The following is a 21,103-nucleotide window of genomic DNA, read 5'->3' on the forward strand; positions in this document are numbered from 1 at the left end:
TAACATCCATTTGACATTGAGTGACGTCGCCAAGCTTAGGACAAGGTCAACTTGAATTTTTTAAATGGAACCCCCTATTTTTTATTGCATATTTTTGTAGCTTACCTCGAGAGCTTTCCAAAACACTATAATAAAGTATTTCTTCATTGAATACTTTTCAAGTTACGAGGCTTGAAGTAATTTTTTAATTTTACATAAACCATAAAATCTAGTAAAAAATTCATTTTTGGATTATTTTACCTTAATACTTTTATGTACAAAATAATGAGAGGAATCAATTGGTGTAAAGAAAACATACAGTTGTTTCGAAGAAAAAATATGGAATTGTTAATTGTAAATTACATATTTTTTCTTCGAAACAACTGTATGTTTTCTTTACACCAATTGATTCCTCTCATTATTTTGTACATAAAAGTATTAAGGTAAAATAATCCAAAAATGAATTTTTTACTAGATATTTTATGGTTTATGTAAAATTAAAAAATTACTTCAAGCCTCGTAACTTGAAAAGTATTCAATGAAGAAATACTTTATTATAGTGTTTTGGAAAGCTCTCGAGGTAAGCTACAAAAATATGCAATAAAAAATAGGGGGTTCCATTTAAAAAATTCAAGTTGACCTTGTCCTAAGCTTGGCGACGTCACTCAATGTCAAATGGATGTTACAGTTAAATATATCTTTTTAATCCATACAACTTTTGTCTAAAGCGTTTTGTTCTAAAATGCATTCTATGTGAGATATTCGACTGTGTCCAGACTTTTGGGACACTCTGTATAAAGCATTTGTAATATAAAAATTAATTAATACTGAAAAATGTCTCCGAATGTAATTTAATTAAAATTTATTGAAAAAATTAGTTTCTTAAATAAAATTAAATTAGGTATTTAATGAAATTATACTGACAATTATTAACTGAGAAATTATTAATTGGGAATTATATTAAGAATTATTAATTGAGATAATGGAATTATAGTGAGAATTATTAATTGAGATTTAACGATATTGTTATTTTAAATCGATTTTTAATAGGATATCCTTAATTTTATCTTAATAAAACAATATTTTTTTATAGATGCACAATTGAATCAAGAATTATTATTCAAATTAACGTCGTAAGTTTTTTTATAGCTATTTTAATACACTTTTTGAAACTATATTAAACTTGATCTTTAAGTGTTCGAATGACATTTCAATATTTGAACTTTTGAACATTTGAACTTTTCTACAGATGCATAATTTAATCAAGAATTAAAATTCAAATTAACATCACAACCTTTGTTTAAACTATACTAAAATTGATCTCTAAGTATTTTAATTGCAATTCAATATTCTGTATGCCCAATATTCTATATCCTTGACTATTTTTAGTTTAATTTATTTTTAATGGAATAAGCAATGTGTTCGCGTATGCTTTACACAATATTTTTTTCATTTATATCTGTTGTTCTTGTTGCGTAAGATGGAAAAATAAAATGTATATCGCAATCGAAACATCAAAATTGTACACACCGCGTTTTTACGTTTCTTTGATTTATATAACAAGAGCAAATAGGTGCAAAAAAAGCTACTACACTTATTTTAATAAGCGTTTGAAAAAAGTGATCGTCCATATGCGAACATTGCGAGCGCGTGCAGGACTATTAGTCTCCCCCACAGGTGACATTTATTAAATTCACTAGTAGGGACATCGTTGCATTCAGCCTGTTTTGCCGTGCGCTCATAGCATGTATTCGTACGTCGTAATCCGACGACTCGAGATAGTGTGATTCCCGCAGGCATCGTCTTCGCGATCGCGTCAATTATCGAAGGTGCCTTCTCGCACGAAGTTCTCGCGCACGAGGAAATTATTCGGCGCCGGCGAGATTATCGCCTTGTAAAAAAAAAAGATAAGACAGAACTTGAACAACATTTTTAATAACTTTGTTGGGGGTCCAAGAAACGTCCATCATTGGAAAGATAAGACTTGATGTTGATGAGGTTGTATTATAGTATATATTAAGCGGTACGTACGAAATGATTTATTTTTAGAATAATTATTTATATGATGTATCGAGAGAGATGACTTCTTATTGCAACAGTAGTTAATGAAAATTTGTTTTATAGAAATATAAAAAGTTATCACAAGTTTATCACAAATCAGAACGATAAAAGTTGACCCAATTATTGCGCACGCGCATATCATGAATTAAATCTTTGTAAACGAATAAAAAAAATAGGAGCAAAAAATCTTATTTTTTCTTATTTTAATTTATTCTTATTTTATTTTTATTTTTTTATTTATAACTATTATTAATCATTTTTATCTTAAATATAATATAAATAATATTTTTATGTATCACTATCGATAACAATTATCAAATTATATAATTATCAGTCATTTATCGTGTAATTAATTTATATATTATATATACAGGGTGTCTCATTTTAATCGATGACCCCGAATAACTTTTTTAATTTTGATTGTAGAAAAAAATGTTTCAGACAAAAGTTGTATGGCTTGAAGGGGGACATAAGATGGTGTCTTTAGTTTGACATTGAAGAGTCACCTGAAGATCACGTGAAGGTCACATCTAACTTTTTAAATGGGACACCCTGTATGCTTTTGCATATTTTTTTAGTTCATCTCGAGAGCTTTCCAAAACACTATAATTTAGTTTTCATTATGTACTTTCCAAGTTATGAGGCTTGAAATCATTACTATTGACACCATCTTATGTCCCCCTTCAAGCCATATAACTTTTGTCTGAAACATTTTTTTCTACAATCAAAATTAAAAAAAGTTATGAGGGTGGAACTTTTGAAATGGGACACCCGGTATATATACTTTTGTGTATAAAATGACATTGATTTGAAGCATAGAAACCTTCATTTTTGGTTCAAATTCATTGTTTTCAATTTAAGACCTGAAAGAAACATAATGTTTCATTATCTTTTGGATGAACAAATGTCGATCATATATTTTTCAATAATATTTTTTTCACATACATACATGTATCTTTTTATAAACTTTGTACGAAATATTGTGTATCATATTTCAAGAACCATAAGACAAACGTATGTATTTACAAATATTTCGAATAGCCATGATCGAACTATCGTTTAACAGAAAACGTATTTTCATTCACTTTTGTGTAAATATACTTGTGTAAATACTCTTAGTCACATAACTCACTGTGTATTGAACATGATATTTCGCTTCCGCACAAACATATTTTTATCGAAATAAAATCAGAGATTTCAAGGAAGTGATGACACTTTGAAAAACAAAATTTGCAGAGTCAGGAAAGAGAGAGTGAAAGCAACGTTATTCTCGAATCGTTAATCGATCGAATCGAATCTCTAGCGATGAGAAAATGATTTAAACATTTCTTCAAAGTGACTTTTAGATATTTCGTATTTAATAGGAAACTTTATTTTTTGGAATCAATGCTTTGTCATTGGAGACATTGTTATATTCAATCGAATTATATGCAAATAATCGTGAGAATAGCGCATATTTTATACAACGCCAGCACTTAGGCCTGTATTTATAATCATGATTCTGCTGAGACACTCAGCTGGAACTTTGAGATATGATATGGTTTAATTTTGAGACATGATATGGTTTAATAAATGAATCTTAAAAATCAATATGGTATTCATTTATAATTTCGATTCAATAGAGATACTCAGAGGAAGTTTATTTTGAGATGCAGCTTGAGTTATGTTGATTGCATTTTAATAATCGTTGCTTGAGAAAAAATCACACCTGTACATATTAATAGTCTTTGGATTTTGTATCAGTTAAGATTAGATTGGAAAAAATTGCGTATCACTCAAGTGTAGTTCGAAGTAATATAATTAATATAATATAATTAATTAATTAATATATAATTAATATAAGTAATATAAATAATAATTTTACTTCATAGTAAAAAGTATTATACTTAATAGTGAAAATATTTTTGTTACAAAATTTTTGATAATGTACAGATTAATTAAAATGAATTGGATTGAAAATTATGAACAATATGATATTTATGAAAATTATGATCAATATGATATATATGATATATATGTATATATGTAAATTTTTTCTTTTTTTGTGGCGATGACATTTTGTATATATTTACTTATGATTTAAAAAAAGGTTAATCAAAGAAGCGCGTAATCGCTGCTTTAATCAATATTTTAAATCTCAAGACGAATTTCATGTGAGTAATCATTCTACTTTTCAATTGAATACAGTTTGAAGTATTAAATACGGGCCTTTGTGTTAGATTACATAGTCTCGATGATGTTAATTTTTTATTCTGTTCATAGCCGCTACGATCGTACATTTGTCATACACATTGCCTACGTCGACTACGTAGCTGGTTATATATATATCTTCATTAGAATTCATTACTTTGCATTTATTCGCATATTTGGTATAATTTAAAAAAAAATGAAGCATTTCAAAATGTGCTGCGTGTAAAGAAAACATACAGTTGTTTTTAAGAAAAAATATGTAATTGTTAATTGCAAATTACATATTTTTTCTTCGGAACAATTATGTGTTTTTTTTTAGACCAATTGATTCCTCTCATTATTTTGTACATAAAAGTATTAAGGTAAAATAATCGAAAAGTGAATATTTTACAAGATATTTTACGGTTTATGTAAAATTAAGAAATGATTTGAAGCCTCATAACTCGATAAATGCTTGAGGGAAAAATATTTTATTATAGTGTTTTGGAAAGCTCTCGAGGTCAGCTATAAGAATATACAATCAAAAATAGGGGTTCCCATTTAAGAAAAACACTTTGACCTTCAAATAACCTTGAAGGTCAAGCTCAAGGTCAAACTCAAGGTCACGAGATAAAAGCTCGGAGTAAGCCCTACAACTTTTGTCCCAAAAGTTTCTTTGTCCGACCCTTACTTTTCGAGTTATTCCTCCGTACCGGGACTTTTTGAACACCCTGTATATCTTCATTAGAATTCATTACTTTGCATTTATTCGCATATTTGGTATAATTTTTAAAAAAATGAAGCATTTCAAAATGTGCTGCGTGCTTTATATACGATGAGTGTGATTTATGAACCTGTGTGAAATTAGCCTTGCACTTTTTGAATTTTGTATTTTTATTATTTGTGCTGCATTGTGTTACGTTTGTGCTGATTTGTACTGCTAATCGTAGCTTAATAATTTAATCCATATTCGAGAAAATAAAAAAAAGTTACTAATCTTCGCACTTTGTCCCAATCGATTTTAATTTTTTTAAATAAATCTGCATAAGTTTTTTCCGTATTGCGTCAAAACACGTGCGGTATGAATACGTGTAGATATACTTATTATTGTTAGATACGAGTCTAGGTATTTTTGCCGTGCGCACAATATATCTCGGATGTGCTTGACCAAAGAGCGATCTCCAGGTCGCATTGATTAGTTTACACGAGCATTTATCCTGCCATCTATCGCGGAAAATGCCGTTGTAAAATGCAGAACAAAAACCAAAGCTACGAGCCGCAGTTAAGAAACGTGAATTCTTTTAAAATAAACGCGAAAGTGCCTACGAAAGAATGAAATATAAAAATATGATATATTATATAAAATATAAAAATATGAAATATAAAAAATGAAATATGAAAGATGATATATATATAAAAATAAAATAATAAAATATAAAAATGTAATATATATATATATATATATATATATATATATATATAAATGTAATATATAAAATATAATATATAAATGTAATATATAAATGTAATATATAAAATGTAAAAATATGAAATATAAAATATGAAATAATATGAAATATAAAAAATAATATAAAACAAGGAGAACTTTTCGTATTTGCAATTTTGACTAAATTAAAATCAATTATTTGTACTTGAAACAAGCTTGAGGTTACGCAAATTATTTAACGTGAAATAACAATATTAAAATAACCTTTCGTAGATTTATAAGTTACGTGTGCGATAATTGCGGTTACACCGATCTTCGAAAATTATATCGTTTTTATGATCCAATTGGAGTCGTAAATGTAAATTATGCTATAAATTATACACGAGTATCTCAAAAAAGATAATGCACAAATAATGATCGCGAGATAATATATATTGACTTGCTCGGACTATTGCATAAATGCGATGGACTCGTACGCCGCATTATTGTATTGGTTTAAAAGAATCTAGGTGGCCAGTTACGAAAGGAACTGTCACGGATACATTGTTTGGCTGCGCGCGAAGGACCTGTCATAAAGTTACGGTTACGTTTATTCGCGAATCGTGACACAAAAATTAAGGCGAAGATAAGACCACCTAGAATTGCAAATCTTGTTCCATGACCTTAAGATTCTTTATGTATGTATGTAGAATTCGAGAACGTTAATTAAATCTCAATAACGTCAGTGATTAGTAATAACGTCAATGATTAGCATACTTGAATGTATAGAGATACGAAATAAAGATATAAATTTTTTGATAAAACATATGTACTAGCTTTTCATTTAAATAACATTAAGATGCAATGATGTTCCTGTTAATGAGTCATTTCAATATTTTAAATATAAATTGCTTCTACTTATAACTCATGTTACGCAAAAATTTTTTTTGATATTAAAAAGAAAACATATCATATACGTAAAGATGTATTTTACATTATATGTATATTTCTTATAATAATCTATCAGAATGTGCCATTGAGTTATTGCAATCAGATTTGCAAATGATATTGTACTTTCGCATATATTTTTATATATTTATAATACTTTGATATTTAACTTTCGCATATATTTTCATATATTTATAATACTTTGTTTCCATATTCTTATGAAATGTTATTAACAGAAAATACAATGTGCCGTTGTTTAATAAACGATAATCAATTATAAGAAAAAATATAATAAGACATACTGAAAATTAATTCGAATTAAAAATTAATATTAAATTAATAATTGAAATTAATATTAAATATAAAATTAATATTGAAATATTGAAGTTGTAATAATTTTGTAATTACAAAAGGGACACAAATTTTTAATTAGAAAGTTATCGCGTAAGAATTAACGCTTAGATCTCTTGTGCATTTTTCTTTACGCTAATATACGATACATGGCAAACTAGAAAAGTACAAACTTTCTTAATTTAACCTAACATGATATGCAATGAAGTAGATATAAATAACATAATTATCTTAATTAACATAATTATCTTATAATAATTAACGTGTTTACCTTGCAGACAATGTTGTTAAAGTTGCGTATTATATTCAGTATACTAAATATTATCTATGCAATACTATATCGGATCGTATTGTTAATTCGCAAGAAACCGCAAAGAATTCCACCAATAACAGATTCCTTACTTACGTTTAGCGCCACTGCACTTGCTAAAAAAATTAGACAAAGAGAGGTAAGTGTATTCCCTATAATAATATATATGTATAAATTATATTATTAAAAAATTATATGTAACCTTATATAATTATATTTTATATATATCGTATCGATATACAAACATGAAAGAGAATGATTTAATAAATGAGATAGTATATAGAAAATTGCTTTTTTATAAAAAACAGATTACATGTTACGATGTTGTGAACACGCATATACAACACATTAAAAAAGTGAATTGTGTCTTAAATGCCGTTATCGATTATCGATTCGTTGAAGCAATAATCGAGGCGAAAATCTGCGATAAACAATTAGCAAACGGCAAGTTTGACATTAAAACATTAGAGAAGGAAAAACCGCTGTATGGTATACCAGTCACAGTCAAGGAATGTTGTGCTGTCAAAGGTATAATTAATTTTTTGTTATTATATTACAATAATTTACATTTGTATGTATTCTTGAAATGACATCTATTATATCATAGTTGAGAAAGAAAGAGAGAGAGAGAGAGGGGGGGGGGAGAGACAGGGAATAAAAATATATAAAATAATTATAATTAAAATAAAGATAAAATAATTATAATTAAAAGATAAATAATTATAATAAAAATAAAATTATAAATATATATGTGTGTGTATGTCTGTGTGTATTTATGAAGGAATAAATTTTATACATATATATATATATATATATATATATATATATATTTTTTTTTTTTTTTTTATTTCCTTCCAGGAAACCGATAAATTTTATTTTAGAGTTTATTCTAAATATAAAATAGTTCAGATACATTATAGGTCAATTCGATTAAATTATTGGAATATGAAGAATTTAATTCCTGTCAAAAAAAGACCATCGCACATGAAGTTGCATAGCTGCATATGCATAGGATAAGACTGCATAGGATATGATTAATGAGCATGCTTATATTATACTTATATTATGTTATAAGTCAATATGGCTACTTAATAATCGACGCTCATGCGATTTCATGTGCGATGGGTCAAATACTGGATACTATCGGAGGTTTATTTAAGGAAGATGTAAACAAAGATGAATCTTTTGGTCATAGGTTGCAGTCATACAGGCTGTTCTTTAGGTCGCAAAGGGATGAAGGCATCCCACGATGCACTAGTCATTAAACTACTCCGAAACGCTGGAGCGATTCCAGTTTGCCTGACGAACACCCCGGAGATGTGCTGTGGAGTAGAAAGCTCGAATCTATTGCACGGCCGTACATGTAATCCTTATGATACCAGGTACACGTCTGGCGGATCATCTGGAGGAGAGGTAATCCAATTGCGAATATCTCTAGAACACTAATAATAAGTTAATTATATAACAGGAAACAATTATTTATTACTGTGAGTGACAAAATTGACAAATAAGAGTCCAAACGCGGTTGCAAGGATAAGAAAAAATTAAATACGTAATTAATGTACATTTTAATATAACTAATGTATATTAAACTATACATATTTTAACGAAATTGAATATTTTGAAATATATTAAAAGAAGAAGGAAGAAGAAACTCTTTTTGCACTCCAATTACTGCGCCTTGACTCTTATTTGCCAATTTTTACTTAGTTATAAAAAAATAATTACGAAATAATAATAGTTATTATAAAATAATTGTTATTATCGTGAGCCTATTTTTTCATTTATTTTTTAAATTATTTATGTGATATTTCTTTTCGTGAAAGAACATGTTCTCGATTTCTTCATTAGTTACAATAGAATTCAAATAAATATAAATACACTGGATTAATATAACACAAAAATAATGAGCAAACAGGAACAAAAAATTGTTAACAGACTGAATTTAAAAAAAATATAAGCAATTGTCAAAATGTCTTTAAATAGATATAAGTAGTATTTCGAGTACTTATTTCTCTTTAGCTATAAATGAGTAATATACATAAGAAACAAAAAAGAGAGAAAGAACCACGTAACATACAAAAATTAAAAGACACTAAATATTCCATTATTATACAATATTGATATGAATGGCATTTACATAAACTTACATAAAAATTTACATTAAAAAATGACTCTAATAATCTTTACATACATTATATTGTCCAGAAGGTTATTGCGTTTTTTGTTATTTAAGATGCTTATGGTGCTTTTTTTCACGTGAAGTTGTTTTTCCTTTATGTCTATGTTATGTAATATTACCATTATAAAAGCGCAAACTTCACTTTACATTTTAATAATAATAACTAACGAACACTGGTTTTGAAAATTCCATAATAGTGATGAGAGCCTTAAAGATGAAGAGTGTTCTGAATGATGTGCGACCATTGACGATGAAAATGACTTGAGGATGTTAGAAGATGTTAGTTGAAGCAGATCCACGCAACAGTTTGAGAGCTTGCAGAAAAAGCAGTAAGCAAGTCAGTTGTTTCCGATCACCTGAAACGAATTGGAAAAAGAAGAAAGCTCGATAAATAGATGCCGCTTCAATGGAGCGAAAAGAATTGTCACTTTGAAATGTGTTTTGCATTGATTTTCCGCAACCAAAATAATTCATTTCTCGATCATTGTAACGTGCGATGAAAAATAGATCTTGTTCGATAATGTTCGACATTCTGCACAATGGTTAGACTATGATGAAGTGCCAAAACATTTTCCGAAACCGAAATTGCACCAAAAAAAATATGATGATTGTTGATACTTGTTAACCAAGATAATTCACTACAGCTTTTTAAATTCGAGCGAAATTATCACGACAGAGAAGTGTCAAAAAATCTACAAAATGCATCAGGAACTTACACGTCTACGTTTGGCGCTGGTCAAGAGAAAAGGTCCAATTCTTCTACACGATAATGTTCGACACGTTGTCACAATCGATGTTGCAGAAATTAAATCAATTGTCGCTTTGAAGTGTGTTTTGCATTGATTTTGCGCAACCAAATGAAAAACTCTGCTTCACTCATCATATTTGTTAAATCTTTTATCAACTGACTATCACTTTTTTTAAGCATATCGATAATTTCTTACAGGGGAAAACATCAACAATCAAGCCATTGTTAAAAATGTCTTCGAAGAGTTCGTTGCTTCTGAAAATCCGAAATTTTATATTACAGGAATAAATAAACTTGTTTCTTGTTGGCAATAATGTATAGATTTCAAAATTCTTATTTCGATTAATAAAATTTATTTTGAGCTGAAATATGTGTATACGAACTTGAAGGTTAAAAATCATAATAATCGCAAACTTTCTGGACAACCTAATAATATAATATAATACTTTCGATTAGGATTAACAATAAACATTAATTTCTTCTTTACAATAAAGATATGATTACTAGACAAAAACCGTATATTTTAGCATTTATAAAAACGAATGATTACTATGGACAAGAAGAAAGAAAATCATTTTTTTAAATTAATGTCGTAAGAATGATCGACAGAATGATACGTGTGATATATATATTTAACTTTTGGTGATGTTGCTAATTTTCTGTATTTCGATTATACACTTTGCTATCCGTTTTAACATGTGGTCCATATGATATATTTTTTGTTTCTTTTTATATATTATAAATTTATGACTGAAGAAACACAAGTAAATGTCGAAATGCTTATTAAAAATATGTAGACAATAATTTACATTCTTTAGAAAAAATTTTACTTAATGACAATTTTTCTCATATTCGCATCAGCTCTGTTTTTTCTCAATATATTATATAACGAGTTTTTCTACTTAATTTATAATACTTTTTTGAAACTGTTTGTAAATTACATTTTAAAAATCATGGGTCACGCAGCATTTTAAACAGTTTTATTCGATACAGTACATCTATATTTTTAATTGTATAAAAAATTAATCGCAAAACAATTATCTCTATTATACATATATGTTATTTTCATAATTAGACTAGCAATTATAAAATTATCGATACTGCTTTCTCAATCGAAAATGCTATCATTATCGATCGTTATTAAAAAATTGTCTTTCGAGTGCCAACTCAATCGAAATTTCTTCGAGCCAAGAATCAAAAGTTATTATTCGTTAACCACTTTCCCTTAGGAAATATTTTCTTCTCGCGCAGGCAGAGAACGCAAAGATAACACGCACCGTTACATGTGATATTACTTTATAATTGATCTAAAGATATTTTAAGAGATTGAATTTAATGAAACAATCTAATATCTAAGGGAAAATAAAAAAGTAAAAAAATATATTTAAATATATTCGTACACATATATTTAAATACATTTCGTTCAAGGGTGCATTGCTCGGGGCAGGAGCCTCTGTGATTGGAATCGGTTCGGACATTATTGGCTCTGTAAGATTACCGGCTCTTTTCAACGGCATTTTTGGGCACAAGCCTACGGCTGGTAAGTTTATTTTTTCCTAATGCATGCTTCCATTCATAATATGTCAACTTTTGTCAACTTTTAATTTATTTCTGTTTTCTTAAAGATATTTATATATTAATTTATCGTACACTTTTCTTCTCGCAGAAATTATCTCGAACATAGGACATATCCCGGAATCCGAGGACAAACTTTATCAAAAACTTTTGACCTTTGGTCCAATGACCAGATACGCGGAAGATCTTGGGGTATTTATGAAAGTGCTGACATCCACAAGCGATCACAATCTACGTCTAGATGTGCCGGTGGATCTACGGCAATTGAAGGTCTACTACCGGTTCGGCATGGACGACGCATTAGGCATGTTACCAGTAGTGCCGGAAATCAAAGATTGTGTTCTGAAAACCGTAACACATTTTGCGCAATACGATATTCGTCCGGAGAAGGTATTCACGACGTTTATTTATAGAGCGTGTTTATTTTATAAGATGTAAAATTTGACACAGAGCTGCTCGACATGTTGCAGTTGCCGATAGAATGGCCAACCGAACTGGTTGAAATTGTGTTAAGTACGTTTATGTCTATAAAGGAAATCCCTAATTTGTTGGTAGATGCTAGCGATCCCAAGGTATTTATATTTTATGTACACAAAACACAAAATATTTTCTTTTTAAAAAACATGGACAAAAATTATTGCATCAAATAACTCGAATTTATAATCGTAAAATATAATTTCGTTTCTGATGAAGAAATAATAGAAACATTTAAATAGTCAGCTAACTCTCTTGTCGACATGTGAAAGTAACGTTCGTGTCTTTTCCATGTAACGCTGAAAAAAGTGCGATATTCACTGCAAAACTGCATTGCGCGGCCGTATTGCGCAATATTGCTGCAACGTTGTTTTAAAATTAGAATGTAATATCTTTACATCTACACGTTACATTGTAGATATAAAACGATATGAAAATTGTTTTCTTTATCGAAAAATAAACAATTCGAAAATATATTTTTTATTGTATTTATATGCAAACAAAATTCGTATCCTCTGATATTTTCTTTTGTCGTAGTTGAAAAAAAATCCAGCCATCGAAATTCTGAAAATTCCTTTCGGTTTGTCGCAATACACGATGCAGACTACCATCTACGCCTTAATGCTCGAGACGCATTTTCCATTCTCAGAATCAGATATATCGCATTACACGAAGCAGGGAAAAGCGATTCGGCAGAAGCTACTGGTTAATGTCTCGAGATCTTAACATCAATTATCGTAACTGTCTCTCTATTCTCATCGTCTCTCTTCGTTTCTTGCGCAGGATCTTTTGGGAGAGAACGGAATATTTATTTACCCGACTTTCCGATGTCCGGCGATTTTCTCAAAATTTACCTTGTGTGAAACATTGAGCAACGTCTATTGCGCAATTTTCAATGTTTTTGGCTTTCCTGCAGTGCACGTACCGATGGGACTAAACCACGAGGGATTGCCCATTGGTGTTCAGGTAAGCCAATCAAATATGGTTCTCTTTCCTTATAAGAACAGTACAAACATTCGAAAAATACGATAACAATTATCTGGTCTGTTTTAGAATGTTTTATGAAGCAAAGTTGTATTTAAAAAAAATTTGTAGGTGATAGCCGCACCTTATCAGGATCGCCTCTGCTTGGCAGTTGCAAAAGAACTGGAGACTGCTTTCGGTGGTTGGGTGCCGCCGTCGATATCGTTAAGCAAATAACAATTATCTGCATGGTTTATTTTGGAAATTATTATTTAAGCTTAATTATATATTAGATCTTTTTGTCGCATAGAAAATTGCGCGCACATAATGAAGCATCGAGCTATTGCAATAAATTTGTTACTTTCAGATAGCTGTTTAAGGGGAAAAAAATCTTGGGAATGTGATATGTTCAAATAAAATATATTTTGTTTTTTGTTAAAGATATATAAATAAAAAGAATGCAAATGAACAGATATATTATAAATGATTTATTACACAACAGTGCAACACTGGAGATGGAATTATTGAATAATTAGAAAACAAACATGTAGTGATATACGTCGAAGTAAATCTAACGAAGATTTTGCAAAAATTTCAAACTATGAAACTATGATAGTGATTAGTCTATTCACGTATGTATGTGGTACACGCGCGTATATATTAATATAATTATATAGGATAGTGTGTTATTAAGAATATATATATATATTATATATATATATATATATATATATATCTTTAACAAGAAACGAAATATGTTTTATTTGAACATATCACATTCCCAAGATTTTTTTCCCTTAAACAGCTATCTGAAAGTCAAAAATTTATTGCAATAGCTCGATGCTTCATTATGTGCGCGCAATTTTCTATGCGACAAAAAGATCTAATATACAATTATTATATATATATATATATATATATATATATATATATATTCTTAATAACACACTATCCTATATAATTATATTAATATATACGCGCGTGTACCACATACATACGTGAATAGACTAATCACTATCATAGTTTCATAGTTTGAAATTTTTGCAAAATCTTCGTTAGATTTACTTCGACGTATATCACTACATGTTTGTTTTTTAATTATTCAATAATTCCATCTCCATTGTTGCACTGTTGTGTAATAAATCATTTATAATATATCTGTTCATTTGCATTCTTTTTATTGCATTTTTTTAATTATTCGAAATGAGACTTATACGATAAATATTATCGCTACTGAATAGATCTTAAATAACATAATTACATTTGTATATAGCTCGAAAACGATGCACAAGCCTAATACAAGGAACCTCGACTATATCTCGTATTCTATACATACATGTAAATGTTTAGAAACATAAATACTGCACAACAAAATAATTCGCGATAACGTATAGATATTCTTTATTTACGCATTCTTCCTTTTTTAAAACATCACATTTAATTAACATCACATGATATTATGTATCATAATTTTATTATAAATATATATTATACGAAATACTGATTATTTTAATTGCAATTCAATATTCTGTGTGCCTAATATTTTATATACTTGACTATTTTTAGTTTAATTTATTTTTAATGGAATAAGCAATGTGTTCGCGTGTGCTTTACACAATATTTTTTTCATTTATATCTGTTGTTCTTGTTGCGTAAGATGAAAAAATAAAATGTATATCGCAATCGAAATATCAAAATCGCATACACCGCGTTTTTACGTTTCTTCGATTTATATAACAAGAGCAAATAGGTGCAAAAAAAGCTACTACACTTATGCACAACGCACGCAGACAACAAGTTGTCTCTATAATTGACTTACATTATACTAAATTGGGAATTTTAATATGCGTTTGGAAAAAGTGATCGTTCGTCCATATGCGAACATTGTGAGCGCGTGCAGGGCTATCAGCCTCCCCCACAGGTGACATTTGTTAAATTCACTAGTAGGGACATCGTTGCATTCAGTCCGTTTTGCCGTGCGCTCATAGCATGCATTCGTACGTCATATTCCGACGACTCGAGATAGTGTGATTCCCGCAGGCATCGTTTTCGCGATCGCGTCAATTATCGAAGGTGCCTTCTGCCTTCTCGCACGAAGTTCTCGTGCACGAGGAAATTATTCAGCGCCGAGATTATCGCCCTGTAAAAAAAAAGATAAGACAGAACTTGAACAACATTTTTAATAACTTTGTTGGAGGGTCCAAGAAACGTCCATCATTGGAAAGATAAGACTTGATGTTGATGAGGTTGTATTATAGTATATATTAAGCGGTACGTACGAAATCATTTATTTTTAGAATAATTATTTATATGATGTATCGAGAGAGATGACTTCTTATAGTAATAGTAGTTAATGAAAATTTGTTTTATAGAAATATGAAAAGTGTTTATCACAAATCAGAACGATAAAAGTTGACCCAATTATTGCGCACGCACATATCATGAATTAAATCTTTGTAAACGAATAAAAAAAATAGGAGCAAAAAATCTTATTTTTTCTTATTTTAATTTATTCTTATTTTATTTTTTTTATTTTTTTATTTATAATTATTATTAATTATTTTTATGTTAAATATAATATGAATAATATTTTTATGTATCACTATCGATAACAATCATCAAGTTATATAATTATCAGTCATTTATCGTGTAATTAATTTATATATTATATATATATATTTATTTCATATTATATAATATACAGGGTGTCCCATTTTAAAATTTCCACTCTCATAACTTTTTTAATTTTGATTGTAGAAAAAAATGTTTCAGACAAAAGTTATATGGCTTGAAGGGAGACATAAAATGGTGTTATTAGTTTGACATTGAAAAGTCACCTGAAGGTCACATCCAACTTTTTAAATTAGACCATCCTTTTGCATGTTCTTATAGTTCATCTCGAGAGCTTTCCAAAACACTATAATTATGTTAGTTTTCATTAAGTACTTTCCGAGTTATGAGGCTTGAAATTATTACTAATGACACCATTTTATGTCTCCCTTCAAGCCATATAACTTTTGTCTGAAACATTTTTTTCTACAATCAATATTAAAAAAGTTATGAGAGTGGAACTTTTAAAATGAGACACTCTGTTTATATATACACATATGTATAAAATGACATTGACAACGATTTGATGTTTCTTTTAGGTCTTAAAATGAAAACAATGAATGTGAACAAAAAATGAAGCATAAAAACTTTCATTTTTTGTTCACATTCATTGTTTTCATTTTAAGACCTGAAAGAAACAAAAAATAATGTTTCATTATCTTTTGGATGAACAAATGTACATCATATATTTCTCAATAATATTTCTTTTACATACATACATGTATCTTTTTATAGACGTTGTTCGAAATATTGTGTATCATATTTCAAGAAGCCATAACAAACGTATTTGCAAACATTTCGAATAACCATGATCGAACTATCGTTTAACAGAAAACGTATTTTTATTCACTTTTGTGTAAATATACTTGTGTAAATACTCTTAGTCACATAACTCACTGTGTATTGAACATGATATTTCGCTTCCGCACAAACATATTTTTATCGAAATAAAATCAGAGATTTCAAGGAAGTGATGACACTTTGAAAAACAAAATTTGCAGAGTCAGGAAAGAGAGAGAGTGAAAGTAACGTTATTCTCGAATCGTTAATCGATCGAATCGAATCTCTAGCGACGAGAAAATGATTTAAATATTTCTTCAAAGTGACTTTTAGATATTTCGTATTTAATAGGAAACTTTATTTCTTGGAATCAATGCTTTGTCATTGGAGACATTGTTGTGATCAATTGAATTTATATGCAAATAATCGTGAGAATAGCGCATATTTTATACAACAGAAGCGCTTAGGCCCGTATTTATAATCATGATTCTGCTGAGACACTCAGCTGAAACTAATTTTGAGATATGATATGGTTTAATAAATGAATCTTAAAAATCAATTTGGTATTCATTTATAGTCTCGATTCAATAGAGATACTCAAAGGAAGTTTGTCTTGAGGTGCAGCTTGAGCTAATTTTTAAGTAGGAAGCTATCGCGTAAAAATTAACGCTTAGATCTCTTGTGCATTTTTCTTTACGCTAATATACGATACATGGCAAACTAGAAAAGTACAAACTTTCATAATTTAACCTAACATGATATGGAATGAAGTAGATATAAATAACATAATTATCTTAATTAACATAATTATCTTATATTAATATTATATTAACGTGTTTATCTTGCAGACAATGCTGTTAAAGTTGCGTATTATATTCAGTATACTAAATATTATCTATGCAATACTATATCGGATCGTATTGTTAATTCGCAAGAAACCGCAAAAATTCCACCAATAACAGATTCCTTACTTACGTTTAGCGCCACTGCACTTGCTAAAAAAATTAGACAAAGAGAGGTAAGTGTATTCCCTATAATAATATATATGTATAAATTATATTATTAAAAAATTATATGTAACCTTATATAATTATATTTTATATATATTGTATCGATATACAAACATGAAAGAGAATGATTTAATAAATGAGATAGTATATAGAAAATTGCTTTTTTATAAAAAACAGATTACATGTTACGATGTCGTGAACACGCATATACAACACATTAAAAAAGTGAATTGTATCTTAAATGCCGTTATCGATAATCGATTTGGTGAAGCAATATTCGAGGCGAAAATCTGCGATGAACAATTAGCAAACGGCAAGTTTGACATTAAAACATTAGAGAAGGAAAAACCGCTGTATGGTATACCAGTCACAGTCAAGGAATGTTGTGCTGTCAAAGGTATAATTAATTTTTTGTTATTATACTATAATAATTTACATTTGTATGTATTCTTGAAATAGCATCTATTATATCATAGTTGAGAGAGAGAGAGAGAGAGAAAGAGAGAGAGAGAGAGAGAGAAAGGGAGAGAGAGAGAATAAAAAATATATAAAAAGATAAAATAATTATAATTAAAATAAAGATAAAATAATTATAATTAAAAGATAAATAATTATAATTAAAAGATAAATAATTATAATAAAAATAAATTATCAATATATATATGTATGTGTATGTGTGTGGTGTATTTATGAGAAGGAATAAGTTTTATACATATATATATATATATATATATAATATATATATATATATATTCTATTTCCTTCCAGGAAACCGATAAATTTTATTTTAAAGTTGATTCTAAATATAAAATAGTTCAGATACACTATAATTCAGATACGCTATAGGTCAATTCGATTAATTATGATTTATATATATATATATATATTATATATATAGTATATATATATATATATTTCCTTCCAGAAAACCGATAAATTTTATTTTAGAGTTCATTCTAAATATAAAATAGTTTAGATACATTTTAGATCAATTCGATTAAGTTATTTAAAATATGAAGAATTTAATTCCTGTCAGAAAGACCATTGCACATGAATTGCATAGCTTATAGCATAAGACTGTATGAACTAACGCGCATGCTTATATTATTACTTCTATTTATGTTATGTCAATCAATATGCGACTTTAAATTATCGACGCTCATATGCGATTTCATGTGCGATGGGCCATAGACACTGGATAGCTTATCTGGAGTTTCTTTAACGGAAGAATTTGTAAACAAAGAAGAATCATTTGGTCACTTTAGGTTTGCAGTCAATACAGGCTGTGTCTTTAGGTCGGCAAAGGGATTGTAAGCATCCCCCCCATGATGCACTAGTCAGTGTAAACTACTTCCGAAGCGCTGGAGCGATCCCAAGTTTTGCGTGACGCACACCTCGGAGATTGTCGGTGGATTCGAAACGCTCGGAATCATATTTGCACGGCGTACAACGTAATCTTATTGATACTAGGTTATCACTGTCTGGCGGATCATCTGAGGAGAGGTTATGCCCAGATTGGATATCCTCTAAGAATATCAGACTAATTAATATGTAATTTATAACAGAAAAAAAATAATTAAAAAAAAAAATATTTTATTACTGCTGAATGAAAAAAATTTGACAAAATAATCCGAAGCCGATTGCATAGGATAAAGAAAAATTAAATACGTTAATTAATGTAATTAATATATAACTAATGTACTTAACGGTATACAATATTTTAACGTTGACAATTTACGGAAAAATTTTAACGAATATTTTTGAAATTATAAAAAAAAAAGAATAGGAAGAAAGAAACTTTTTGTACTCCAGAATTACTGGCCCTCTACGTCGTTATTTCGGCCAATTTTCAATTAGTAATAAAAGATAATTACAAATAATAATAGTATTACAAAACAATTGCTTATAACTTGAGCCTATTTTTTCATTTATTTTAAAAACTATTCTATCTGATATTTTTCTTTTTCGTGATAAGAATGTGTTCTCGATTTCTTCATTAGTTACATAGAATTAAATAATATATACACAAGCTTAACTATACACCAATATAAATATCAGACACTGGATTTAATATATACAAAATAATGAGCAAACATTGAACTAAAAAAATTGTTAACAGACTGAATTTTTAAAAAAAAATATAGGCAATTGTCAAAATGTATCTTTAAAATAAATATAAGTAGTGTTTCGATACTTTTAATTCTTCTTTCAGCTAGTAAATTGAGTAATGTACAATAAGAAACAAAAAGAGGGAAATGAACCATTACGGTAAGATACAAAAATAAATAAGACAACTAAACATATCCATTATTATGCAAATTGATATGAAGGATACTACTAAGATTTACATAAAAATCACATAAAAAATGACTCATATCTATACATAGATTATCAGAAGGTTATGCGTTTTTTGTATTTAAAGATGTTATGGTGCTTTTTTTCACGTGAAGTTGTCTTTTTTGTCTTTATTGTCTATATGTTTATGTATTAGAATTATACCAATTTTAAAAGCGACATAACGTCACTGCCTACAATTTATGCTAAACTATATTTTGATATTGTGTTTGTTTTAATTTAAATTAACTTTATTTAAAGAGAATTTGAATTAAAAATGGAAAGAAAATTGCAAGTGGATAAGCAACTGAGATGGCTCGCAATATACATTGAGCCCAGGGGAAGAATCTAACGGAAACAGTGGTGTTCGAAAATTCCATAATAGGTGAGAAGCCTTAAAATGAATAGTGTTCTGGAATGACGTGCGACCATTGACGATGAAACTGACTTGAGGAATGTTAGATGATGTTCTAGTTGAAGCAGATTCACGCACAGTTTGAGAAGCTTGCAGGATAAAAGTTGGTGTAAGTCAAGTCAGGCTGTTTCGATGCACCTGAACGAATTGGAAAAGAGAAAGCTCGATAAATAGATCCGCTTTCAATGGGGCGGAAAAGAATTTCCGCTTGATGTGTTTTGGCATGATTTTCTGCAAAGACCAAAATAATTCATTCTCGATCATTGAACGTGCGATAAAATGGATCTTGTGTCGATAATCTTCGACATTCGCACAATGTTAGACCATGATGGAAATGCCAAAACATTTTCCGAAAGACCGAAAATTGCAGACTCAAGAAATAAAATGACTGTATTGATAGTTGTTAACCAAGATAATTCACTTATACAGTTTTATAATCGAGCGACTATCACGGACAGAGAGTGTCAAAAAGTCTAACAATGCATTCAGGAACTACACGTCTATGTTTGGGCTGATGCAACGAAAATGCTTCAATTTTTCTACACGTGTGTGATAATATTTCGATCACGACTTGTTCACAATAAGGGAGTACGGTCAAAATTAAAATCAATTGTCGGCTTGAAGTGTGTTTGCATGTGATTTTAAACGGACGGGGGCAATCCAAGAAACAAATGAAAACTTCTGCCCCATACCTTCACATATTTGTAAATCTTTTATCATCAACGTGACTAATATTTTTTAAGCATAAAAATCGCGATAGATTTTCTT

The 21,103-nt window shown here is 28.9% G+C and overlaps 1 protein-coding gene and 1 pseudogene across 4 annotated transcripts; both read left to right on the forward strand.

Annotated features, from left to right (window-relative positions):
• The first annotated feature begins 1,699 nt into the window (after positions 1-1,699).
• Positions 1,700-13,875, forward strand: LOC112638620 (fatty-acid amide hydrolase 2-like). Of its 4 annotated transcripts, none has more exons than XM_025410662.1 (10): positions 1,700-2,002; positions 7,213-7,383; positions 7,553-7,772; positions 8,440-8,657; positions 11,603-11,714; positions 11,841-12,139; positions 12,220-12,321; positions 12,761-12,928; positions 13,007-13,189; positions 13,319-13,874. In XM_025410662.1, exons 2-10 carry the CDS (start codon positions 7,216-7,218, stop codon positions 13,421-13,423), a joined length of 1,575 nt encoding a protein of 524 aa, XP_025266447.1. In that variant the 5' UTR covers positions 1,700-2,002; positions 7,213-7,215; the 3' UTR covers positions 13,424-13,874. The 4 variants fall into 4 exon arrangements, with proteins under 4 accessions (XP_025266447.1, XP_025266449.1, XP_025266446.1 ...); XM_025410664.1 differs by lacking the exon at positions 1,700-2,002 and adding an exon at positions 5,921-6,337 and having other exon boundaries at positions 13,277-13,420; XM_025410661.1 differs by lacking the exon at positions 1,700-2,002 and adding an exon at positions 5,924-6,337 and having other exon boundaries at positions 13,319-13,875.
• Positions 13,876-15,032: 1,157 nt separating this feature from the next.
• The window catches only part of LOC112638619, a 13,569-nt pseudogene continuing 7,498 nt past the window's right edge, over positions 15,033-21,103 (forward strand).

Source organism: Camponotus floridanus, unplaced genomic scaffold, assembly GCF_003227725.1.
Source record: "Camponotus floridanus strain SB8 unplaced genomic scaffold, Cflo_v7.5 scaffold338, whole genome shotgun sequence".
NCBI lineage: Eukaryota > Metazoa > Arthropoda > Insecta > Hymenoptera > Formicidae > Camponotus > Camponotus floridanus.